This window comes from Carcharhinus amblyrhynchos, chromosome 15 (assembly GCF_965287045.1).
Source record: "Carcharhinus amblyrhynchos chromosome 15, sCarAmb.v2.hapA, whole genome shotgun sequence".
Taxonomy (NCBI): Eukaryota; Metazoa; Chordata; class Chondrichthyes; order Carcharhiniformes; family Carcharhinidae; genus Carcharhinus; species Carcharhinus amblyrhynchos.
The window spans coordinates 25,093,297-25,120,944 of NC_137338.1; the positions used below are offsets into that span (position 1 = coordinate 25,093,297).

The window sequence follows — 27,648 nt, forward strand, 5'->3', positions numbered from 1 at the left end:
GTGGTCTGCATGAAGACTAGTCACATGGTTCTGTAGATTACCTGCCAAGTCATTTTTACAATAATCTGCATTAATAATGGTGGGAAATTATCTTAACAAACTTATATACCTTAAATAATTAATTTCTTAATTGTAACTTGTTCCTGCTGAAAAAGTATATTTTACAATTTTTGCCTCATATTTTAAAGAACTTAGCTAATAATGAAACAACAAATGATCCTGTGGTCTAGTGTGTGCAAATAATGTTACTTTCAATGTGTGCTATTGTTGTACAGAGTTGGAACAATGCACAGAGAATGAAATCTACAAAGTATTGGATTGTGATTTACCAAGGAAAAAGTAAAACTTGATTCACAAAGATCAGGTACTCAGGCAAATTATGTACGATAAAGTATTTTGGAGTTACCTACCTGGCTAAGTTTGTGTTTGTTTTAAAATGTGTAATACTTGACACTGAATTCTCCTCCTGCTTACCTCAACGTTTTGACCTGGAAACAGTCCACACTCTCCGTTTGAGTTGATACCTTCACACCAACCAATGTCATTAACCTGAAGAAACAATTACAACAGATGTGTAGGTAGGCCTTGTATATTGCAGTATTCTTTGAGTTACGGACATGGTTTTGGAGAAACACTACTTTCTGAGGCGAAAATCGTATCAAAAAACTCTTTTGTTGATATATATATGCTGGAGCACAAATCCGACAGTTTTGCTCATTTTATTTAGCCAATACAAAATCATTCAATATACCAAATATCCCGATGGGACATTCCCACCCTGGAAATACACCTGAGATGCAGTGACCATTGTATTGATCACAAGTTCTTTAGGCATTCCTAAAAGGCTGGCTGCCTGAAATAAGACCATAGACCAAAAGACATGAGAGCAGAATTAGGTCTCTCGGCCTATTGAGCCTGCGCCGCCATGGCTGATATTTTTCTCATCATCATTCTCCTGCCTTTTACTCATGACCTTTGATCCTCTTCATAATCAAGAACCAATCTATTTCTGACTTGACACTCAACTACCTGGTCTCCACAGCCTTCTGCGGCAAAGAGTTCCACAGATGCACCACTGTCTGGCTGAAGACATTCCTCCTCATCTCTGTTTTAAAGGGTCGTCCCTTTAGTCTGAGGTTGTGCCCTCTGGTTCTAATTTTTCCTACGAGTGGAAACATCCTCTCTATGTCCATTATATCCAGGACTTGCAGTATCTTGTAAGTTTCATTAAGATCCCCCCTCATCCTTCTAAACTCCAATGAGCAAGTGTGAAGTTGTCCGCTTTGGTAGGAATAATGGTAGGAAGGAATATTACTTACATGGCAAAAAACTGCAGCATGCGATGGTGCAGAGGGACCTTGGGGTCCTTGTGCATGAGTCGCAAAAACCCAGCCTGCGGGTGCAGCAGGTGGTCAGGAAGGCTGGCCTTCATAGCGAGGGGGATTGAATATAAAAGTAGGGAGGCCTTGCTGCAACTGTACAGGGCACTGGTGAGGCCGCAGCTGGAGTACTGTGTGCAGTTTTGGTCGCCGCACTTACACAAGGATATTTTGGCCTTGGAGGGAGTGCAGAGGTGGTTTACTAGGCTGATGCCAGAGTTGAGGGGGTTGAACTATGAGGAGAGGCTGAATAAACTAGGCTTGTAGAATGAGGGGAGATCTCATTGAGACATATAAGATGATGAATGGGATGGATAGGATAGAGGTGGAGAGGCTCTTCCCACTCAGAAAGGACAGTAGGACTAGAGGGCACAGCCTCAAGATAAAGGGGGGGCGGTTTAGAATGGAGTTGAGGAGGAACTTCTTCACTCAAAGGGTGGTGAATCTCTGGAATTCTCTGCCCGTTGAAGTGGTGGAGGCTGCCTTGCTAAATATATTTAAGACGCGGGTTGATAGGTTTTTGATAGGCAAGGGGATTAAGGGTTATGGGGAGAGGGCGGGAATGTGGAACTGAGACACGACAGATCAGCCATGATCTTATTGAATGGTGGGGCAGGCTCAAGGGGCTAGATGGCCTACTCCTGCTCCTATTTCTTATGTTCTTATGTTAGTACAGACACAGAGCCCTTAACCATTCCTCATACGACAAACCCTTCATTCCAGGGATCACTCTTGTGAACATCCTGTGGATCCTTTCCAAGGCCAGCACATCCTTCCTTAGATATGGGGCCCAAACCTGCTCACAGTGTTCCAAATGAGGTCTGACCAGACCATCATACAGCCTTAGAAGCACATCCCTGCTTTTGTATTCTAGCCCTCTTGGCATGAATGCTAACATTGCATTTGCCTTCTTAACGGCCAACTGAACCTGCACGTTAACCCTAAGAGAATCTTGAACAAGGACACCCAAGTCTCTTAGTGCTTCTGATTTCCTAAGCATTTTCCCATTGAGAAAACAGTCTATGCCTTCATTCCTCCTTCCAAAGTGCGTAGCTTCATTCTTTTCCACATTGTATTCCAAATGAAAATAAGAAATAAAGAAACTATTTAAGAACCCCGTTATGATATTGATCACTGGGAACATTTGATTTGACTATTCTTAGACCTGCTCAGAAAGTATAGTGCAAACACTCAGAAAGCAGACTGCAACTTCAGGACTTCTTTACCCCATTAAGACAAGACTCTGGATAGCCACAGAATTGTAAAACAAATGTGTGGCTCTTCTGATTGGACTTGGACTTTTTTTGATCCTGGGGAGTTGTTAAATGCACTCTTACTTCATTGGCTCCAGTAGTACTGTGAAAAATTGAAATGTTGCTGGAATTCCCATTGTGGCTGCCACACACAGAATACAAGGGCACAGGAGGCCTTACAGGATATAAGTCTTCCAGAACAAAATGTCATGTGGGAAGGTAACGGAGGAGCAGTGCATGGAGAGGTTAAGCTTCAACAGTAAGGCTGCCATTGAGCTGTTGTAATGACTTTAATCAGGCAATTGAGGCGGGTCTGTTAGAATTCCCTGATTGAGGGCCAAATTGATGGACCAATCAGCAAGCCTCTTGCTTTACATTTAACCAGGAGTGTCAGTTCCTCTGGGACTCCTAGCGTAGACTGCTCACTGAAAGCACTCTGTATACTGCTGTCAGACTTGTAAATAAAGGGATTTTGGTGAAGGCACTTCTGCCTCTGAGGCCTTATTAAAACTGTGCAGCAGGAACCAGGAGTTAAACACCAGGGCAGACACAGCTGGAAAGGTTACATGACCTACACCCTCTTCAGCACACACTCACTCAATCAAGGGTACAACAGGTTGGAATCTGCAACTTCAGTCAGTGTTCTGTCCACATTACCATTAGGCGAGTGATAGACACTCAATTAGCAAGGAAACAATAATATATCACCTCCTCCAGAGAGGCAGCAGTTGGGCGTGAAAGCAGCTGGATTTCTTTGTCTCATTCGATGTCACCAGGACACAATTGACGAAACATACTCCCCAGTTTAAAAACTGGAACAGATTCCATTCTTTGAACATGTAACTTCCTGCTGATCAAAGGGAATATGCCCACGAGTGCCATTGAGGTCTTCCATGCTTATTATGCTGCACAGGGACTGGCATCCATTATTGACCCCATTAATCACATTTTGGTTTGATGTTTTAAGTTGCCTTCACGCTTTGTCTTTTTGTTTCGGGAGCTGCCTCCCCTTTCCCTTTGAGGGGCTGTCCCTTTTACTTTGTCCCTTAGTTTGCTTAATTTAGCTTTTTTGTTTTGCCTAAAAGAATGGGAGTAAATAATGCTGATCTTGAAGCGCTTGTACTGCTTTGGTTCTTAATACTTCTCATTTTCCCCAAACAGATGGCTGTCAGGTTGACTCCTTGGAGACAGTGGGGGGTCTCCCCTCTCCAGCTGGCTCTGATGTAGAATGCCAATACAAACAGAATCACACAAGAGCAAGAGCTCTCCCCACCTCACCAACAGTCTTATCCACTAACTAATCCATTTTCAATGGACTAAAAAAAAAGCTTGTTCTAATCTTTTAAACACTTTTTGGACATTAAACATGTCTCTGCTCTTCATTGAACAAGTTGGTCCAAACGCTTTTTGAGGCCAAGAGCAGTTGTCACTATTGACTACACGAGTCAGGAGGTTAGGTTTTTTGATTCAACTTAAGTTCAACTGGAAGTTTCCCAATGTGAGAATTAAACCCCTTTGAAGGGCAGCATGGTAGCACAGTGGTTAGCACTGCTGCTTCATAGCTCCAGGGTCCTGGGTTCGATTCCCAGCTTCAGTCACTGTCTATGTGGAATTTGTACATTCTCCTCATGTCTGCGTGGCTTTCCTCTGGGTACTCCGGTTTCCTCTCAACAGGCGGCACGGTAGCACAGTGATTAGCACTGCTGCTTCACAGCGCCAGGGCCCTGGGTTCGATTCCTGGCTTGGGTCACTGTCTGTGTGGAGTTTGCACATTCTCCTCATGTCTGCGTGGGTTTCCTCCAGTTTCCTCCCACAGTCCAAAGATGTGTGGGTTAGGTTGATTGGCCATGCTAAGAAATTGACCCTTACTGTCCAGGGTTGCTTAGGTTAGAGGGGATTAGTGGGTATAATATGGGGGTAGGACCTAGGTGGGATTGTGTTTGGTGCAGACTCAATGGGCCAAAGGCCCTCTTTCTGCACTGTACTGTTCTATGATCTATGACCTGTGATCTTTTGACCCTAGGAGAAATTTTGGGAACAAGCTAATGTTTGGTTGGAAATATTGTCTCATTGGGAACTCGCAAATTGGAGAACTGAAAGACATGCGATACCGCAAAGTTTAATAAGCAGCAACAACTAATAACCAGAAATTTCAAACCAGGGAAGCTAGTAAGCTATCACATCAATGTGTTTCTAAGGGGTTGAGTAGCTCTGAGTCTTGAGACATAGGGAAGGATGCATATTGATGTGCAGTGCATGTTAAAAGGCATCGAGCTGAAGACACAGCACATTGTTCATTTAAGTTGCTTAAAATGCCGGCTAAACCATCACGTAAATAGTCATGCAATCATTATTGAGCTTGGGGAGATAAACAGATCAAAATGGAGGTGAAAAGCCAGCTTTCAAAGTTAAACAGTTCATGGGAGTAGTTCTCCCATTCTGCTGCACTGATTTTTTTGGTGCAGCGTGTGGGGAGATTTAGGTGGCACCTGATTAGCACAATCCACGCTGGGCATCTGGCCCCGAGTGTGTCTCCCAGCGCTGGTTTCCTGGCACCGTCAGCTCCGTGCCAGAGAAAGGTGTGGAACTGTCTAATGAATGCAGCTTCTAATTTTAATACACTTTGAATGGCATTAGCAGGCCAGGGATTGAAGTCTCCAGGCCCACTAGCCTCTCTCCCACACCAGGAGCATTTTGCTTCAGCTGGGATTATTATAGCCCCCAACTTGTGAAGAGCTGGTGGACCGACCCAACTGGAGTGAGGGGGGATTGGGGGGACGGGGGGGGGCGTAATTGGGACCCCCAGAGGGTCAGACCATTTGGGGGGAGGGGGGTGCACCGTGGGCATTGGCACCTTTACAGCCCCAGCCTGGGCCCTCAGCACTGTCCAAGAGGCAGTGGAAATGCCGAGAGGGCATCTTGGCACTGCCCAATGGGCATGGGGCAGTCCAAGGGGGTGGAGCCTAATTAGGGAAGGATCTGATGAGGGTGAGAATGATCTGTGGGGCTGGGGGGGGGGCGGTCCCACTGCCACTGCCACTCTGTAATCAGGATCAGTGGGGGAGGGAGAAAGGCCAGTGATTGGGGTTGGCCATCAGCATCGGGGTGGGGATGGGAGGGGGGTGCGGGGGGGAGCGGGTGGGGGGGTCAGCATACTTGGAGAGGGAGGGTTCGGACTGTGGGGGGTGCTGTTGGGACTGCCAGTAGGTGGGAGGTAATTGTGGGATGGGAGCAGGAGATCGAGGCTGCTAGCGGTGGTGGTGGGGGGAAGGGTGGGGGTTCAAAGTTGGGCCCAGACATGTTTGGGGAGACCAGCGATCAAGCCGTGGAGGGGTCTTGTGGGGGTGGCAGGCTCGGCCACCAATCGGAAGGCCAGCAGACAGGGGGTACTGTACGTATACCAATCTTGGCGCTGACAGATCAGCGCATGCACAATGGCCCACTCAGCACGATGTGCTGGCCTCTCCGGCAGGAACGGGCCCACCCACTTACTTTTAACGGGATTTACGCTGAGGCACTCTGCAGTACATAGAGTGTGGGAGATTCTTCTCTAAACTCCCACTGAAAAAATGAGCGGGATTTACTCCAGTTTTCAGCGAATTTGACACTTGAATTTTGTTTTGGGAGAATCACCGAGATACATAAGTATCTTCAAAAGAAAAGAATTGTAAAGTTAGATGATTGCAAAAACTGGTAATATTGGGCTCTTTATCAACCAGAAAGAACCGCAGCTGTCAGAAGCACAACTGAAAACACTCAGAATAAGCAGATATTGATTGTCCATCAGATTAAGTTGAAGGGTATAAGTCACTAAATAGACAGGAAAACATCAAAGTCTCCTGTGTTTATAGCATTCCAATCATACTATTAAAATCTTACCTGCTGAGGGCAAGAAATGTTGGGAATAATTTAGGAAATGGGTGCAGATTTGGTGCCAATTCTACATTCAAGATACATCGAGTCGACCAGATTTGAAACGTTGGCTCTATTCCCTCTCCACAGATACTGTCAGGCCTGCTGAGACTTTCCAGCATTTTCGGCTTTAATTTCAGATTCCAGCATCCACAGTAATTTGCTTTTATCTACATTCAACTCGATCTCACTCCCAACTGAATAGAGTGGAATGTGAACTGATGGGATGTGTGAAAACAAACAGCCAAACTCAGCACGGAGAGCTAGTGGGTTAGATTAAAATAACAACCATCATGTGAGGAGAACAAATATGTCTTTGACATGACAAATCTAACACAGGCTAAATATCCTAAATGATTGAGATTATTCTGCAATTGTGCGTTGACGACCATGTTATCGTCTCACATCCGGCCCATGCGTGGATACAATCCATGTTGGGAACATGGAATCAGTCCTTAAATGACAAATGCACAAATTGACACAGGGATTCAATAAGCCTGTCTTCTAGTGTTCCAGAGCTCTGAAGCACGCCGGCAGGGAAGGCCTGCAGAGTGCATAAATTGTTCAACACTATAAAGACAAACACTTCATATCAACACAATGTGACAAGAGATCGACCATCAGTTAGTGCTCACAATGCTGAAGTAGCAGCCAGCACTGAGGAGAATTGTAAGCAGCATCAGAGATCCAATTCTCTGGTTAAAAGCAATGAGTCTTTACTTCACTTGAAGTCAGGGCCAGTTTGTGAACCTTCGGCCTTGTGCCCTCCACACCCCCCAACCCCATCGTCCCTCCCAATTAACTAATAAAAATGAATATTGTGCTTTATGAATAAAAGATCTGCATTTATAATGACAGATTTTACATGAAATAGGTGAATATTAAGATATTGCATGTACATTCTCAATGTTGTACACTTCCTACAGGATAATGCACATTACAATTTTCTTTATTTACTTATGGGATGTGGTCTTCGCTGGTGAGGCCAGCATTCATTGCCCATCCCTAATTGCGCCTTGAAAAGGTGATGGTGAATCCCGTAGTCCATGTGATGTAGATATGTCTGTGGTGCTGTAGAGTAGGAATTGTTCTCCAGGATAGTGAAGGAATGGCGATATATTTCCAAGTGGCTTGGAAGGGAACTTCCAGGGAATGGTGTTTCCAGGCATCACAACAGTTAAGAAGCATTTAGGTGAGCACTTGAAATGCTATAGCATACACGGCTATGGACCAAGTGCTGGGAAATGGGATTCGGGTAGATAGATACTTGATGGCTGATGCTGACACAAGGGGCTGAAAGGCCTCTCTAACAGCGGGATTTTACAGTCTCGCTCAGCCCAAAACCATAAAATTCTGCCTGAGGTCATCGGACCTTCCCATTGTCTGCCTCTCACCCACTCCAATCCCTGTGGCGGGTGAAGCAGTAAAATTCCGGTCTACGAACCCAATTTTACAGTCGCATTTTGCCTATTTTTGGGCACAAAAGTCGAGCGTAAGGTGAGTAGCATGATCTGCACCCGTCTCCATGCCGGTTCCCCCTTTACCAAATGGCTGCTATTGGGACCACGTGCATGCACTTAAGTTTATTTAAAGGGCTGCATGCCCAACTTTACTGGCATTTCCCCCTTTACCGCTGTGTTTGCCATTCAAAATCGGCACAAAACAGATATACTCCATATATTTGGGCGCTCCATCAGTGAGGGTTAGGGAGGGGGTAAGTGTTGAGCAACTGACCGCTTTTGCTTGAGATCAGTTGGTTGGTGGGGGGGATTGTGGGTCCAACAGCTCTCTGCTTGAGATCGGTTGAGGGCGGAAGATGGGTCAGCTGCCACTCTGCTTGAGATCAGTTGGGGGAAAGGGGGGGAAGGGGCCTGTGATCGGTCTGGGTTGCGGAGGGGGTGGGGGCATAAGGGGGTCAGTAACGTTGTGGGAGTGGGGCAACGTCTGTGGGGGCCAGGGGGAGGCATCATCCAGCCTGGGAGGGATGTGGCAGGGGAGCAGCATTCTATCTTTTTTTTACTGCACATTAGTGGTTGGAGGCGCCGATCAGAGCTGCAGGGCTTTAGGCACGTTAATCCCCGACTACAGGCTTGTGTAGCGCAATTGGGACTTGCTGACATTTCTGCAGACAGGATGCATATGGGGGCACCTCAGAACGCGTCTAAAAGTCAGATCTGAGACACTCCCACTTTCAAGTTCGCCCAGCACTTAAAATCAAAGTGGTAAAATAGGGTCCTGTGACTCTAACATTTACAAGATGATTTTATGCACAATTTACATTCAATAATCACTATGACTGAGTGGGCTGGATTCAATTACATCTTTTGATAGTATTTACTAGCTTAAACTTTTAGAGTGGTCATGTAGATTTGTACAATTGTTGCATTAACAGAATGAGGCATATAATATATGAAATTCTGGGTACGACCGCAATTTCAAAGCTTGGAAATCTGTAAATATATCAGCATATGTAGGTTTAATTTCAATAGGTCTCAACCTTTCACTCCCACTGAAGTCTGATTGTGAATGTAAATAATTTTATGAATACTGCACTCAGTATTTTTTGCCACTACCTAAATTTTGCCTCTCTAGGCAATGGCTTGAGGTACAATAGCACAGGTAAGATTCAGCAATGATGGTGGAACATAGAGGATTGTCACAGCTCCAGATAACCATAACCATTTGGAGGAAAAGAGAGGACTAGGTTTAAAAACACCGAGACAATACACAAAAGAGGTGATACACATGGCGCACCAACTGTGTTGACTTTTTATGATAGCTTTATCATACACATTGTTTGATTATTTGACTGATGAAGATTATTTACCTGGCTGGTAACTGTAATAACCTCTCCTGGTATTAGAGTCAGTTCACTTTCTTTGCGACGTTTGAAGATGTATCGAACTACTGCCTAAGTAAAGCAAATGGGTTAAATCAAGTATGTGTCCTACATCCTGGCCACTTTCACAATGATTTGGCATGAAGATAATACGGAAATATGTTTATCACTTTTGATTTAATTCCTTGCGCATTATCACTGGATAACTTTTTTTTCTGTTTTAGGTGCTTATTCAAGAATATTAAAACATCCAAACATAGCTCCTCATGTTTGTTCTACCAATCAATGAGATCATGACTGATCTGCAACTTATCTCCATATACCTGCTTTTACTTCACTTTGATTAACAAACGTCTCACAATCTCAACTTAGAATTAACAATTGATTTAACATCAACTGCTGTTGCAAGGGCTCTTAACTTTCCTAATTTTTCCTTGAAAGGTTGGACTTGAATTTTTCAGTATGCCCCTCTCATTTTGGGCCACCCGACAAACGGAAATGATGTTTCTTTCTGCACCCTATCAGTTCACCTGAATATCGACAAGCCTTAAACCAAATCATCCTTTATTCTCCTAAATTCTAAGGAAGGCAACCCTATCCAGGGAAGACGACATCATGGCAATGGCCATAACATTCCATTGATGCTTCAGGTAGACTCCTCCAACTTTGCTGGTTGCTAAGTGGCTTCTTCGGTTGCTAGACAATGAATGGGAAGATCTGAATTGAAGGCATCAACGTATACAGCTGATGATGAACTTCCCTTATTACCTTTTGCCTTTTCCTCCTCCTCCTTGCTTTTCACATTGTCATTCTCCTTAGAATGCTCTGAAGAGTCTGTGTGTATTGGTCCTCCTACAGGTCCATTCCTCTCTGCTGCTGCTGCACAATGATGTAGAGAGAGAAGCACCCATTGACCAGTCTGGATACACAAGCTGATTTCTGCTGAAGGGTGCCTCTAGAAACACACCTTGTATTTGTCAATGGTTCACTCGAATACACATCTGTAAATAACATGGCACTCATTGTCGTGTTGATAGGTCTCGTTCCTCAGGTTTCTGAGAGGTAGCATCAAACACATTTTAAAAGGGTATCCCTGGCCTTTAAACAGCCAGCCAGTAGCTCTGCCTCTGGGTGTGAAGATGTTTAGGAGACTGGACTGCCACAAGACTAAAGCATTGTGGCAGCTGCCCAAGAATATATGCTGATCTCTGAAAAATATCCTCATGTCCCCATACTGATGGAATGGAAAGCTTTACAGTCAATTTTTTTTTAAGTTTACTTCTTATTGTCACAAGTAGGCTTACATTAGCACTGCAATTGTGAAAATCCCTTAGTCACCACACTTAGGTGCCTTTTTGGGTTCACTGAGGGAGAATTTAGCATGGCCAATGCACCTAACTAGGACGTCTTTCGGACTACGGGAGGAAACCACAGCACCCAGAGGAAACCCACGCAGACACAGGGAGAATGTGCAGACTCCACACAGACAGTGACCCAAGCCAGGAATCAAACTTGAGTCCATGGCACTGTGAGGTAGCAGTGCTAACCACTGTGCCACCATGCCACCACTATGAACATTCTTGAATGATTAATGGGTGCATGATTGCCACAGCTATACAATCCATGACATTCTCTATCCAGAGCCAGCGGAAGATGCAGAACCAAGCATCCATTCATTCTGACTGCCCAGAAAATGTTGACATAAAAGGCAGCCCTTCCCAAAGAGCCATTAGTCACTTCCCTTATGTATTTGTGGGTCACTGAATGTGACGTATTTCCTGAGGACCAGAAAACATTTCTGACCAGCTGTGAATTAATATAAGGCACACGACTTCATCTTAACATTGAAATTGTCAGCCTGCATCCTGTGAGGGGGTTGACTGCCTGAACAGTTCCACCTCCAGTCCAACCTGAATCTGCCTGTTTTGGGATTTAAAGCTTCCCCTGCCTTTCATAACTTTCTGATCAGAGAGCATGCAGAAAAGATTTATCAGAATGCTTTCAGGAATGACGGACTCAGGTGAGAAGCTTCTCCTTCAAAAAAGATTGAGGAGATTTGATGTAGGGGTCATGATGAAGGGGAAGATGCAGGGCTTGGGGGAAAGGACAGGGCAGTGGAACAAGCTGAGTTACATCGGCAGAGAGCCAAATACTTTCCTTCTGCCTCTGTCAACATTCTATGTGATTCCATTCATTTTCCAATAATGTGGAAAAATTCCCTTTGAGTGATTGAAATTGGGAATAGAGTCATATTCCAGAATTTCACTGGTATGCCCACCCTGGAATTGGGTGGGTCAAGCTCGCAGAACAGCATTTTCCGTGGCCTCAGGCGGAATCTTCCATGCCTCGGGCGGGTAAGGGGTTAATGTTCCAGCAATAGAGTGTTACAACACAAAACGAGGCCCCTCAGCCCATCATGTCTGTGCCAGCCATCAAACACCTATCTATTTTAATCTCATTTTCCAGACTTGGTCTATAGCCTTATATACTATTGTGTTTCAGGTGCTTACTTAAATGCTTCTCAAATGTTGTGAAGGTTTCTGCCGCTACCACCCTTTCAGTTCCAGATTCCCACCACCCTCTGGATTCTCTCAAATCTTCTCCAAGTCACCTGGTTATCGCAGGAAAAACTGGAGGAATTGAGTTCAGCTCCTCTTTACAATCCCAATCTGGGAAAAGTAACAGAGATCCATAAGCCGGAACTCTACCACCTCGCCAGCCACAGAATCGGAGCAGGCGCGGGTCTGACAACAGAACTCTCCACTGACCTCGAGCAGGAATTTCCAGTCTCGCCCAAGCGAGGCTGTAAAATCCCACCCACAGACTCATAGCACTCAAAATGTCCTTTGGCCCATGAAATCTGCACTGACAAGAAACTACTATTAAAGTTGCACTAATCCCATTTTCCAGCACTTATCCCATATCCTTGAATGTTATGATATTCAAGTGCTCATCCCACTGGTCCTATTGAAAGGACAGAAGACAGCACTGTTCAAACCCAGTTTAAATATTTACCAAAAGCACAGCATTTTTCCATTTTAATCTGATTTGATTTATTATTGTCACATGTATTAGGATAAAGCGAAAAGTATTCTCTGATATTATTTCAGGTTCATGCTGACTGGAGTACTTGCCTTTTTTGAGTTAAAATTGGGCTAGTTATTTTGCTGTTGGGAGGTTGTGTTAAAGCCACCAGCGTCTGCCACCTGTTTCGCCTGTTCATTTCCCAAACTCACCCCTTGAACACCTTGAATGTTAACAAAACGAATCAATCACCGTCACACTTACCTTGCCATCTCGACACAAACAAATCCATTTGTTTTAATACTTGATCATTAATTTTCAATCTTTTAATCGAGCCAGAGTCTTGTTCAGCTCTGAAGTAGGATTGGACTCAAAATACTGGGTGGAATTCTCCGACCATTCAAATCCCATTGCCACTGCAGGTGAGGATGGAGAATTTGGCGCTCAGCCAAATCTTCATTCAGGGCAATGGAACCAGAGAACCTCGCCAGCCAGAAAAATTCTCTCTCCACAGGTGCTGTCAGACCCGCTGAGTTTTTCCAGCAATTTTTGTTTTGAAATTCTTATTCATTACAAACTAAGACAGAAAATTTAAAAAAACTTTCTGAAACCCAATTAATACAACTTCCCTTATTTACACCTCGTTTAAAAGTAATTTTGCCCTTTAATTAGATTGAAAGGTATCTTTAAAGGATAGTAGTTAACATTCTGTTAGAAAACAACACCCTCATCTTGTCAAGTCGTTCAGTTAAAATGTGAGTTTTAAACCAAGACTAATCGGTAAATAGTTCCCTAATCTGTAAAGCACTCCGGACGACAGCTCTCAATCCCAGGGTAGCAAAGTTGAAATAGTGACACTTTCCCCATTAAATAGTGAGAAAGCTCCATGAGTCCCGATTAAAGAGTCTCCTACCTTAGTGGACATTCCGCGTGTCCCAGAGTGGAAAGCTGATTGTCAAAGTCAGCAGAGCAAAGCGACTCAAACAACAGCTCTGAACCTCAGCGCTCCTTTCACTATCCAGCAACCTCGCGTCAGTCGCTCACACTTCACTTTCTCCAGAGACAGAGCTGTCCCTGAGTACAGCAGCAGCTAACACACCCCTGCTGGACATCAGTCAGCATCGTTTGGTTCAGATTCCCACTGGCTGAGTGATCATCGGCCTAGGTCTCCCATTTCAAATTCCAGACTCGTCATTAGGAAAAGTAACACTTCAAAAAAAAGATACACCAGTTCCTGGGGAATCCCAGAGCAGGGCATCTGAGAAAACGCCTTCAAACAACGTAAGGTAAAGATCAAATACTGCGGATGCTGGAATCTGAAACAAAGAAAGAAGATGCTGCAAAATCTGACAGCAAGTCTGGAATCTGTAGGAGAGACGAGCAGATAAAGGCAAAATACGGCGGATGCTGGAATCTGAAAAAAAAAGCGAAAACTCAGTCTGAATCCTGGAGAAACTCAGAATTTCTCCAGCATTTTCTGTTTTTGAGAGAGAAAACCAGTACTTCGTCAGGCAGCATTCCTGGAAGAGAAGTTGAGGGATCGCAAACACCAGGTGTCCAACAAGTTTATTTGAAATCATAAGCTTTCAGAGCTGTTTCTTAGATGAATTTTCCTTCCAGTCATCTAGAGGGAATACAGTAACTTCATTGCAGTGTTAATGTAAGCCTTACTTGTGACTCATAAATAAACTGCTTTAACTTAATGTCCTTGCAGGGGTCTATGGAACTGCACTAATATGTCTTTAGTAGACAAGTCATAGAGTAATACTGCATGAAAACAGGCCCTTTGGCCCAATCAGTCCATGTCAACCATGGTGACCTCCCAATTGCTTGTGTTTGGTCCATATTCCTGTATTCCTTTCCCATCTATGTACTTATCCAAATGCTTTTTAAATGTTGCCATTGCACCTGCCTCAACCACTTTCTCTAGCAGCTCATTCCATACACATATCACCCTCTGTGTGAAGCAGTTGCCCTTCAGGACCCTTTGAAATCTTTCCCCTCTAACCTTGAACCCATGCCCCTAGTTTTCAATTGCCTTTCCTTGGGGAAAAAAATGATTTTAGACAACTCAAGTGAACTGGAGGAAAGATTTTTTTTAAAAATGTGAAGTGTTTATACCACTAACCATCCGATGAATTGGGCAATAAAAATCTATTATTTTAAAAAAAATTGGTATCGGGAGTACCAATAATGTCTTGTTGTGGTAGCAATGGTGAATTGCCAGAAGTCTATGAAATTAGGTAACAAAATCCATATCAAATGTATGAGAGGGTTATTTAACCATTGTTTTACATGTTTGTGGCATGAGTATGAGAAAAAAATATACTGTGGCCTTGGTGGTTAATGCAGTTTTACTATTTTCCATGTATAATGATTGTGTCTATTTTTCCCTATCAGGGCCCAACTCCCAGCTTCTCCCCATGTACATTTCTTCAACTCATATAAAAGCAAAATACTGCAGATGCTGGAATTGGAAACAAAAACAGAAAATGCTGGAAAATCTCAGCAGGTCTGACAGCATCTGTGGAGAGAGAATAGAGCCAATGTTTCAAGTCTGGATGAACTAGTTTTGATGAAAGGTTTATAAAAGTATCTATTTATTAGTCACAAGTAAGGCTTACATTAACGCTGCAATGAAGTTACTGTGAAATCCCCCTAGTCGCCACACTCCAGCACCTGTTGGGGTCAATGCACCTAACCAGCACATCTTTCAGAATGTGGGAAAAAACCAAAGCTAACCCACACAGACACAGGGAGAACATGCAAACTCCACACAGATAGTGAACCAAGCCAGGAATTGAACCCAGGTCCCTGGTGCTGTGAGACAGCAGTTCTAACCACTGTGCCATTTGTCATCCTGACTTGAAATGTTGGCTCCATTCTCTCTCCACAGATGCTGTCAGACCTGCTGAAATTTTCCAGCATTTTCTGTTTTTGATTCAACTCATGTTTTTTCCTCTCATCTGATCTTAACAAAATCTCTGGCTTTGAAAAGCACTGGTTACCGAGGGCTTGAAAAGAATATGCAGTTCATTCAGCAGGTCTGACATCATCTGTAGAGAGAGAAACCAAGCTCATGAACCAAGCTTTTTCAACACTTCATATGAACGCGAAAGGTTAGCTCTGTTTTCCTCTCCACAGATGCTGTCAGACCTGCTGGGTTTATCCAGCACTTTCTGTTTTTTTTATTGCAGATTTCCAGCATTTGCAATATTTTGATTTTGCTAATCCAGTTCATTCATCTGGCTGGCCTTAAACACTAACAGTTTTCAATGACCTTCTTCATCAAACATGAAGCAGTTCTCCCTCAAGTGTTCCACATATCTGCTTCTACTTCCTCCCAGTATTGTATTCCACACATTCATCACCCAACGTGAAAAAGTGTTTCAACTAAATTACTGTTCCTCTACGAAGCTGGATCTCTAATCATGTGGTTCTAGTGTTTGTGACACATTAAACATGTTCAATTTATTGATTCCTTAATAACCTTAAGCAGTTGAATAGTATCTCAGCAAATCTCTTCTCCAGTGAATCAGGTTTTTCAACTGCTTCATCAGCAATTTGTATTCACATGCTTTTAACAAGGGAGAGACATCCCAAGGTGATTCTCAAACAGAGAATGCAAACAAGTATAGAAAGGTATTAATAGTTGCAGAATGGACACACAATAGCAAACTAACTTCAACATTGATAAGTGTAAAGTGAAAGCTTTTGAAATAGAGGATGGAGGCTCCATATTGCTGGGATAATAAGTTAATGATGGACTATGGCAATAAGGTGTTCCTTATTCATAAATTGGTAAAAGTAACAACTCAGGTTAAAAACATCATTGAAAAGCAAACAAAACACTCAAATTCATTTCTAGAGGGATAGAATTGAAAACCAGAGAAGCGATGTTGAAATTAGATCGAAGTTTGTTTACTCTACATTTTAAGTGCTATGAACACTTCTAGTCGCCATATTATGAAAGATAAAGAGGCACTGGAAAAAGAACAAAAAATATTTATTCAGATGATATAATAAAGAGCTCAGGAAAGCATAAACAAACTGGAGATCTTTTTCCCTGGAAAAGAGAACACAAAGCCTTACAGAGGTCTTTAAATTTATGAAAGGGTTTGTTATAGTGGACAAATAACATTTACATTTATTTACCACGTCAGGCTTAAGTCTATCAAAAGAGATATTGGGAAAAACAAAAGCTTTGCAAAGACATGGATTGTACAGTCTTAAGGGAGGTGAGGGAGTTGGAGAGGTGGTTGGCTGATGTCATGATCAACAATAGCAAAGGGACCTCATAAGAAATATGTCACAGCAATGGAGAATTCAAGTGGATTGTACAGCTGGAGGGTTTCACAAAGGTACTGGAGAGAGAATCAATGCTATTTAATGTACTTAAATTGAAGTACGAGAACGATAAATTTGAGCCAATTTGCAAGATTGGGGTCAACCATAAATAGGGTTTGGTGTGAGATAGGATATAAGCAGTTTGGGATGGGAAGATGTGTGTGGAGGATGGTAGACTGGCCAGTTGATTATTGAAATTGTCAAGATTGCAGATGGAAAACAGTTTCAGTGGAGATGGGCCAAGATTGGAGTGAATAGATAATGGCAGTAATTGTGGAAATCTTTGTGATGGAGGCAATATGGGGGTGTCAAAAGATCAGTTTAAATCAAATGGGGCAAAAAAAAAATTTTTGCTCAGGGCGTAATAGTGGCGTAGTAGTGGGCAAAGTAGAGAAACTGTGGTGGTGACTAGGTTTTCTCACCCTGGGCTAGCAGACTTGGAAATGGAGAAAATAATGCAGAGCTGCACTGTCATGACATCCTGGCACATTCTCACTACCAGGGAAGCTTCCCAGAGGTGGGGTCGGGATACCCACCAGCTGTCCACTGAATGGAGCTGGTGTTTCTGATTCACCAGCATTTTATAACAATGGTGTGCATGCCTCTGTAACACTACCTTCTGCATTCTCTCGTTTCCTTCTCTATGAACGGTATGTTTTGTCTGTATAGCACGCAAGAAACAATACTTTTCTCTGTGTATTAATACATAAGAACATAAGAACATAAGAAATAGGAGCAGGAGTAGGCCATCTAGCCCTTCGAGCCTGCCCCGCCATTCAATAAGATCATGGCTGATCTGTTGTGGCTCAGTTCCACTTTCCCGCCCTCTCCCCATAACCCTTAATCCCCTCTCTTATCAAGAACCCATCAACCCGCTTCTTAAAAATATTTAGCGAGGCAGCCTCCACCATTTCAACGGGCAGAGAATTCCAGAGATTCACCACCCTTTGAGTGAAGAAGTTCCTCCTCAACTCCGTTCTAAACCGCCTCCCCTTTATCTTGAGGCTGTGCCCCCTAGTCCTACTGTCTTTTTTGAGCGGGAAGAGTCTCTCCACCTCTATCCTATCCATCCCATTCATCATCTTATACGTCTCAATGAGATCTCCCCTCATTCTTCTAAACTCTAATGAGTACAAGCCTAGTTTATTCAGCCTCTCCTCATAGCTCAATCCCCTCAACTCCGGTATCAGCCTAGTAAACCTCCTCTGCACTCCCTCCAGGGCCAAAATATCCTTGCGCAGGTGCGGCGCCCAAAACTGCACACAGTACTCCAGCTGCGGCCTCACCAATGCCCTATACAGCTGCAGCAAGACCTCCCTACTTTTATATTCAATCCCCCTCGCTATGAAGGCCAGCATCCCATTCGCCTTCCTGACCACCTGCTGCACCTGCAAGCTGGGTTTTTGTGACTCATGCACAAGGACCCCGAGGTCCCTCTGCACCGTCGCCTGCTGCAGTTTTTCGCCACGTAAGTAATAGTCCTTCCTACCATTCTTCCTACCAAAGTGGACCACCTCACACTTGCCAACATTAAATTCCATTTGCCATTTCCTGGCCCATTCGCCCAGCCTATCTAGATCCTTCTGCAGACTCTCCACACCCTCCGCACAATTTGCCTTTCCCCCAATCTTGGTGTCATCAGCAAATTTCGACACCCTGCACTCGGTTCCCTCCTCCAGATCATCTATATAAATGGTAAATAGCTGAGGCCCCAGCACCGACCCCTGGGGCACCCCACTAGTCACCAACCGCCAATCCGAATAGCACCCATTGACCCCCACTCTCTGCCTCCTATTTGACAACCAATCCTCTATCCACGCTAACACCCTACCCCCAACTCCATGTCCCCTGACCTTCTGCAATAACCTCTTGTGAGGTACCTTGTCAAAAGCCTTCTGAAAATCCAGAAAGACCACATCCACCGGCTCTCCTCTATCCACTGCCCTAGACACATCCTCATAGAACTCCAGTAAATTTGTCAGACACGACTTCCCTTTAATGAAACCGTGTTGCGTCCGCCCTATCAAGCAATTCCCTTCAAGATGCCTCGCAATTTCCTCCTTAATGACGGATTCTAACATTTTACCTACCACAGACGTTAAACTAACCGGCCTATAATTCCCTGCCTTTTGCCTGGCACCCTTCTTAAACAACGGCGTAACATTAGCCGTTTTCCAATCTTCCGGCACTTCCCCGGAATCCAGCGACGTCTGGAAAATAACCACCAAGGCATCCACTATAACCTCCGCCATTTCTTTCAGAACCCTCGGATGCATTCCATCCGGTCCTGGGGACTTGTCCACAATCAGTCCCTCCAGTCTGTCAAGCACCACCTCTCTAGTAACAGTAATGTCATTAAGACCCTCCATTCCTACCACCTTTCCATCTCTAACACCCGGCAAATTATTCACGTCCTCCTCCGTGAAGACAGAAACAAAAAAGTTATTCAAGACCTTAGCCATATCCCCATCCCCTACCACTAGCTCCCCTTTCTCATCCTCATGTGACAATAATAAATCAAATCAAATCAAATCCCCAACCATCCTGTGCCAGGTTCAGGCCTGTCAGAGCCAGAGCCTACCTTGTACCAACATGAGGCAGCTGGTGTCAAAGACCTTACCTAAAGCCAAACATTGCAACCAGAGGATTACCCCTTTTAGGCCTCTCTGTATTGTTATGCCTCTTAAGACATTTTGCTATTTTGCAGTGATCTCAAGACACCTTATCTGCCTCAGCATCAAAATCCCACCCTACATCTTTGATAGGATGATGAAGCTGCCTCAAGGTGGCTCAGAATCATTATCTGGAGAAAATCTGTGTTGCATCCATTACTGGACTTTGGACAGAATGCAGAGTCTGATTGAAAGAGTTGAAGAGATTAAGTTGGATACCATCAGTGCAGATGTGGAATTTGACATTTGTGGATTGCTGCAAGTAGCAGCAAGTAGATGAGAAGGCAGAGGGTCAAGAAATAGTTCCTGTTGCTGATGTTAATTTATCTTAGGAGCTCCAGTATATTTACTCGGAAAGACCTCCTTTCCATGTACCCATGCTGCATTTTATCATACTACCACTGTCATCTCATTTAGGATGCCTTCAGATGTTTGGTTCACAGGCCTGCATTATCCCAAATTGCCCAATGTTGTTAAGGATTGGTGCTGAAAGCTACTTTGAAATCCTCAGATACCATTTCCCAGCTTTAATTACAAGGATGATTGATTTCAACAACTCTTTCATTAAATACATGTCCACCTCAGAGATTTGTCATCCTCAGCCAGCCAACAGCCCACTTATCTGATACTTGTATTTCTTGAAATATAATTTCCAATCTGGGAAGCATAATAACGATATTTCATGTTAGCAGAGAGAACATATGTATGGTATTGGCTTAGATTTCCCAATGAATTATTAAGTGACAATGCTCACTGCCAACATTCAAGAGTTGCCCCCAAAGATCAAGTAATTAGCAGCATGGATTTTTGATTTATTATTCACATGTATTAGCACAGTTAAATGTATTGTTTCTTGCGCTAGAAAGCATACCATTCATAAAGAAGAAAACAAGAGTGCAGAATGTGGTGTTACAGTTATAGCTACAGTGTGGAGAATGATCAACTTAATGCAGGTCCATTCAAAAGTCTGACTGCAGCAGGGAAGAAGCAGTTCTCGAGTTGTTTGGTATGTGAACTCAGACTTTTGTATATTTTTCCCAATGGAAGAAGATGGAAGAGAGAATGCCCGGGGTGTGTGGAGTCCTTAATTATGGTGGCTGCTTTGCTGAGGCAGCAGGAAGCGTAGACAAAGTCGATGGGAGGGAAGCTGGTTTGCGAATGGATTGGGCTACATTCTTAACCTTTGTAGTTTCTTGTGGTTTTGGGCAGAGCAGGAGCCGTACCAAGCTGTGATACAACCAGAAAGAACACTTCCTATGGTGCATCTACAAACGTTAGTGACAGTCATAGCTAACATGCCAAATTTTCTTAGTCTTCTGAGAAAGTAGGTGGTCTTTAACTAGTGTCAGCATAAAGGGACCAGGATGGGTTGTTGATTTGAACACCTGAAAACTTGAAGCTCTTGACCCTTTCTACTTCATCCCTGTTGATGTGGACAGGGGCATGTTCCCTGCACTTCCTGAAGTCGATGACAATCTCCTTCCTTTTGTTGACTCGAGGGAGAGATTATTGTTGCTGCGTCAGTTCACCAGATTCGCTATCACATTCCTGTACCTTATCGTTGTTTGAGATCCGACCCACTACGGTGGTGTTGTCAGCAAACCTGAAAATAGAGTTGGAGGGGAATTTGGCCACCCAGTCACAGGTGCATAAGGAGTATAGTAGGGTGGCCGAGAACACAGCTTTGTGGGGCACCAGGGTCGAGCATTATTGTGGAGGAAGGGTTGTTGCCTATCCTTACTGATTGTGGTCAGCAGGTTAAGAAGTTCAGGATCTAGTCGCAGAGGGAGGAGCCGAACCCCAGGCCACAGCGTTTTACCTTTCGCCTTTTCTAATGTTTTAATTGAATTCAGTGACCATTCAAGGGGATCTCTGATGTCCAGTGACTGATGGCTATGCAGGTTAAGCAGCTAATCACATTGAATAATTCTCAGATAACAAAGGAAGTTATAACCCATTATCATTCACTTTTTAATCATTTTACAGAAAGCAAAATAAAGAATGCAACATACACAAGATGAAGGTAAAAAGCTGAGAACAGATTGCTGCAACTTATATACAAGTCTAAGAGCCCTGGATTTTTTTTTAAAGTTGCATTCAATTTATTGTAATTACCAATTTACAGAACGAAGTTTATGATCATCAATTATTTGCCCACCCTGAGTGTACTGATAATACAATTTTAATTTGTTCCATTAGATCCCAACTCAGAAAACAAATGATTGATCTACGAACAAGTCAAATATTATTCTTTGCCTTCAACAGCATTTCCTTTGAATATAAGCCAAGGTCCGTAACGCAATGCATATCATGATTGACGGGGCATATCCAGAAATAGTGAAAAACAGCAAACTGGGACTTTAAATACCTGCAGATTATAGAAGGGAAGACTGAGCGATTCTAAAGTTTTGTTATCATGGAAAAAGACAAGTTAGGAGATAGCGTAGTCTTGATAAACAAATAAGGTTGAGAGAATTAGGAAGATTGTTCAAGACCCTGTATTTAGAGGAGTGTAGAAAGCTCAGTAATAACTATAGCACAGAGAGAAGCAAAGGGCATTTTCAGATTAAAAGCAATACCGTCATGGTGGCAGTGGATAGTATATGCTGCCTCATAGCGCCAGGGACCCGGGTTCAATTCTGGCTGCAGGTCGTCTGTGGAGTTGGCACGTTCTCCTCGTGTCTGTGTGCGTTTCCTCCGTGTGCTCAAGTTTCAGTCCAAAGATGTGTGGGTTGGGTTGATTAGCCATGCTAATCAATCAACTTGTGTCAGGGGATTAGCAGGGTAAATATGTGGGGTTATAGGAATAGGGCCTGGGTGGGATTGTGATCAGTGCAGAGGCAATGGGCTGAATGGCCTCCTTCTGTACTGTAAGGATTCTATAATTCAATGATTCCATCAGATTCAATTAAGTTCAGGTGCAAACCTGACACCAACAGCCAGATATTAAAATCCTTCCTTGATCATTTCAGCTTTTAGTAATTTTCCATTGCTTGACTGCAATGGGAATCTGATAATACAAATACTTTGAATTATGAGCTGTAACTCGCATTTCAACCCTTGTTTTAAAAACATGGCAATCTAAGGACATGTAAAACAACACTAATAATGGCATTTATGAGTTTACACACTTAGTTTCTCAGCATGCATGGAAGTGAGCTGCTGTTATTAGCGTGCCAGCACCTTCTTGGCTTTTATAAACTATGCAGAAGATTCCAAGGAAGTAATTCAATGGGTTAGGATATGGCAGTGAAACAAGTGATGAACTACCTATTTTCCATTCTGTTCTGTAGATGACGCAGTAAAATGAATAATTATTACTTGTGGGATGCAGAAGATAAGGGATCAAGGGAGAGAAAGTGATTTCCACATTCTGTTCTCCCAATAAAATCAAGCTCGTGTCAAATCTGTATTAGCAGATGAAACATCACAATTTCTACACACTGAATAGCCAGTTTATTTTATTATGCATTTAAAACCATAAAACAAATATAATTCATCTTCTACTAAATTAAACAAATGCAACCCAATGAACTTAAACTTTATCTGCAGGTTGGACTTGTATTTTCACAGTTTGTTCCCAGTACTTTGATGTAATCTTCTCTGGTCATAGTCCATAATTATTTGGACAAAAACAACCCAAATCTTGTAAATTTAGTTGCTTTTGATAAGAGAAGTCAGTGGATATTAAAAGGTAGAAACCCAGCCAAGATGAATCTAAAAAAATTACATTCTTGGTTTGTTGTGTACAGGATGCTGGTTGTAGGAGAGTGCTGTTTCAGGAGTTTAGCTGTACCCTTTGAGCACAAAAGATGGAAAATATTAAATATCAACAAATGTTATTGACAACACCATCAATTTCCTTTTACGAAACATCTGTACATATGTACAAAATCATACAAATGGCAGGAATGTTCATGTTTCTGTCCTACAATCTCATTTCCCATCAAGTAGTGCCTTGATGTCCTTCACTCCATATTCATTTGCTACAGCTGATGCATGGTCCAAAGCATGGATGACAGCCAGAATTTTAATCACTTGCTTGATATTCTCTCTAAAAAGTATTTCAGTTTGAAAAAAAGACAAATTATTCATAAAATAATACATAATTATGCCACTCATCATAATTACAGAATATTCAATCTTTCTGCTGCTTACATTCAAAGTAAAGTAAAACCAAAGTAAATTGCAGAGATACAGCATTTATACATTTTAACAGAATGTCAATTTAATTTTTCAGATTAATCTTCTAACATTTTATACTTCAGCAGGTTCCTAAATGCAACCCGAACCCAGCTATCTCACTGAAGACTCCAACTTCAGCAGACTTTGAAACAAAGCAAACTGCCTTCATTTTAGGCAGAACACTAATAATTATGCATTTCCTACTTTCCCTTTCTCACTTCACGATGTGGAAGTGGAAAGGAGCATTTTAAAGTAATCAAGCAAAATCAGACTTGAAGGAGAAAAAGTGCCCGGAATATGAGGCTTAAAGGGAAGGTGCCAAACCCTGCGGTGTTCTGTGGAGAGGTACTGAACAGGGGTCAGATCTTTCCTTGCATAAAAGAAGGGAACACAGAGGGATATCTACCCTCACCAGAAATCTTGGAGCAGGTCATCCATCTTATTAGCCATGGACAATGTGAAAAACTAAGAAAAAAATCAAAATGGGGCAAGTATAAATACTTAAAAAGACAACATTTATTCCTGGTCACTTCTCTTTTAAGTAGGCTTTAATGGAGTCACATCGCACAAAGGCAGGGACGCTGCTTTATGGCATCATACAAGTTGTTAAGTTACAAGCAGGGGTACCACTGTCTAGATACAGAACGTACCACCTTTCCCAGTAACTGCTTCAGATCCACATATGATCGTGGATGGTAATTTAAAACATGTCTTATGTCACTGTATATACCTTGCTGTACGTTTTTCTACATCAGAGCACCCAAGGCTTAGCCTGTACATGGTATTGGCCAAATGAACCAGGTAACAGCAGAAATTTTCCATCTGTGGGATACTCTTATCTCCTTTTAGGTTGACAAACCAGTGCTTTGGTAAACAGGTGATGAGCTAAAAGATAAAAGTAGAATCATGAAATTCAGTCTGGTGTTCATCTTTTGATTTACTTTAAGAGCAATATAATTTTTATAGTTATGTCTCAAACATAATGAGAAGTATTTTTGGCACTTAATACTATGTTGGGGTATGATACATGAATAATCAAGCTTTAGAATCAGAGAAACTTACAGCATAGGAAGTATCCATTTGGCTAGTGCTGGCTCTTCAACAGAGATGTCATGCTTAGTCCCACAGTCCCACTTTTTATCCTGTTATCACATCAAGGGCCTGTCCAATTCCCTTTCAACATTATCTATGGAACCAATTTCCACCACCTTTTCAGGCAGCAAATTCCAAATCCCAGCAATACAATAAAAAATTACCTTCACTCTAGACCTTTTGCCAATAATGTTGAATCTATGACCCACTCACCAGAGGGAATAACTTTACTCAATCAAAATCTATCCCTAGGGGTATTTCACAGTAACTTCATTGCAGTGTTAATGTAAACCTTACTGGTGACAATAAATAAACATTAACTTTTAACTTAACCTATCATGAAAATCTCTAAAAGGTCACCCCTTAAACTTGAACAGAAAACAGTCATAGTTTTTCTAATTTCTCCTTATAATGGATTTTCAGCTCTACTAACCTTTTAGTAAATCTCTCCTGTACTCTTCCAATGCGTTTTACCCTTCCTGAAATGTACTGCCCAGAATTGTTCACAAAGCCAAGTAACCCACATACCTTTTTAACCACCTTATAACTGGCTCCAGAATTTAAAGTACAACTTGTATAAATAGGAAAATTTATTTTCTCTTAGAGGGTCATGGATCTTTGGAAATCTCTTTGCCAGAGAGCAGTGGAGGCAAGTTCACCAAATATTTTTAAGGCTTTTTTAGATCGATTCTCCTGCTGGCCAAGAATCTAAGGTTATTGAGGGTAAGTGGGAATGTGAAGTTGAGGTTACATCAGATCAGTCATTGTCTTATTGAATGGGTTGAATGGCCCACTCCTGCCCCTAATTTGCAAATTTGTAGTCTCATTTTAGGATTTTAATTCCATGAAAGAAAATGACTCACAGTCTGAGCAAACAACTGTGAAAATAAAGCACTGAAGAAACAGAAGCAGTTTGGAGTACTATTAGCTCAAGAGCTGGTACCCATTAGTAAGCAAATTACATTAAGCTTTTCATGAGTGGAGCACTCATGCACTGGACTTGCTCTATTGTAGGTCAAGCCTCACTCCATAGAATACAGCACAAAATCTAGACTGACACTCCAGAATCATAATGAAGGAGTTTTACACTGTTGACTGCCAGCTTTTGGATGGTCCAATCCAGACCCCAACTATCACCTCGGGATCTGATGGCACTATTTCAAGAGGAGTGGAGAAATTCTGCCAGTGTTCCAACCTACATTTATCCCTCAATCAATACCAAAAATAGATTTCATCATATATGGGACTTTGTTATGTGCAAATTAGCACTGCAGCTTTCTTGTAATACTTTTAAAACAGTCATTGTTGCAGTGGCTGTGAAGTGGTTTAGGAAATTCTGGAGACCAGGCTCTTTCTTTAGTAAACACAAATGTGTGATTCAGTCTCATCAACACATTGATGCCAAGAATGTGGGAAATCAAAACCAAGTATAAAGCTGGAACGTATAACCAGCCTTTTAGGTCACTGATCTCACATTTGACTCATCTGTTGATGTATAGCTTATAGAATTTTAGCTGTTAAAATAGCAGCAGAGAAACAATACTGCACAAAATGCCAGTTTACTGAAATTCCAGCTTTTCATAGGTGTCTGGGTCTTACTGGCCTGGGATCTTCAAAACATTTCATCCTGTACCTTATCTTACTTACACTCTGACATTTCTTCAGGCTGTCATCTCCCGGATCCGAGTTCTGAAGAGCGAGCAGGATATAGCGATTTAAAAGACTATCCACAGTTAGCTCCTGCAATACTCGATTTGAGATTATGCCAGTCCATTGTAAGATGTTATCCAATAACTGAAAAAAGTAACATAGAATTTAAGCAAACAAAAGCTTTCAGCTGAATTTATTAAGTAGTGGTAAGGGTTCAATGTGATTACCTGCATCTATTGTGGGGCATTATTTTCTGTTCAAACATATAATACAAGATAGCACTATTTCCAGCAGCTAATGGAATCCATAATCAATTAAAAAAAGTAGGTGAGTAGCCCTTACAGTCACCTAGGCATTGTCCGTTATGCAATAAAATCTCATAAAACAAATGGAGAAGCAGCCAACTAAACCCCTTCACTAACACAAATCTACACACAACATAATGCATTCAGAACATAATGCTTTACTGTCTTGTTATCCTAAAAGTCCTTTGAACCAAAGTAAATTTGTATGTCAAATACTCTGACTGAAACTGATCTGATGAAAATTTCAAGTTACTAAAGAAAATTTAGTTGCAAATTAACAGAAAACATGGCAGACATAGCCTTTTTCCGTGAATCACAGCAGCTGTATGGTTAATACACTATATTATGCAGGCTGAACTGTTGAATCAAATAATTCTTAATATTCAACAGATCAGTTTCTCAGCCAAAGAATGTTACAATATAAACATTGCTGCTGGTAAAAAAAAATCCCATGCCATCTCCCAATCAGATTCAAATTAATGCAACTTCTGCTCTACACCTTAGAACACAAAGAAGCCATGTTCTTCTTCCCAAACTGAAGTCCGAGGTAATATATTACAAAATGGCAACCAAGTACAGTTAAATGGAAGAACAGTGACATTAAAAACAATCCATTTTTAAGCTCTCACCTTAAGTCCTGACCAAAACTGTCGCTGAAAAAACAGGTAGGGTCCCGAGTTCTTGTTCTCCAGCACACTACAATAATACATTAATGAATTACTTAAATCTAAAAATGAATGATATGGTATGAAACATGAAATTTGAAAATAATTTAATTCAAGTTTCTTTTGGGAGCAGGGTGAAGAATGTAGAACACTTGAAGGTTAATCCATGCTAATTAAGGTGAAGGATACAAACACAAGCAAATAACTATTTCCTCCACTGTGTGCCTAACACAACAATTGTTGCCAGATTAAATATAAAAGATATTAAAATCAAAACAAAGTGCTAACCTTCTGGTCTCCGGGTTGTCAGAGGACAGATGCATGA

General features: G+C 42.2%; 2 protein-coding genes across 3 annotated transcripts in view; both read right to left on the reverse strand.

Annotated features, from left to right (window-relative positions):
* The window catches only part of LOC145352933 (sorting nexin-9-like), a 68,299-nt gene extending 54,967 nt beyond the window's left edge, over positions 1-13,332 (reverse strand). Inside the window, exons 1-3 of the mRNA XM_080203241.1 lie at positions 13,291-13,332; positions 9,372-9,455; positions 475-549 (exon numbers count right to left, since the gene is read on the reverse strand). Coding sequence (XP_080059367.1) covers positions 475-549; positions 9,372-9,455; positions 13,291-13,332 — 201 coding nt within the window. The remainder of the gene's footprint in view (positions 1-474; positions 550-9,371; positions 9,456-13,290) is intronic.
* Positions 13,333-21,383: 8,051 nt separating this feature from the next.
* paxbp1 (PAX3 and PAX7 binding protein 1) overlaps positions 21,384-27,648 on the reverse strand; it is a 47,783-nt gene continuing 41,518 nt past the window's right edge. For both annotated transcript variants that reach the window (XM_080203614.1, XM_080203613.1), the window contains exons 15-18: positions 27,288-27,354; positions 26,351-26,497; positions 24,342-24,496; positions 21,384-23,480 (exon numbers count right to left, since the gene is read on the reverse strand). In XM_080203614.1, the coding sequence (XP_080059740.1) occupies positions 23,363-23,480; positions 24,342-24,496; positions 26,351-26,497; positions 27,288-27,354 (487 nt within the window). In that variant the 3' untranslated portion in view covers positions 21,384-23,362. The remainder of the gene's footprint in view (positions 23,481-24,341; positions 24,497-26,350; positions 26,498-27,287; positions 27,355-27,648) is intronic.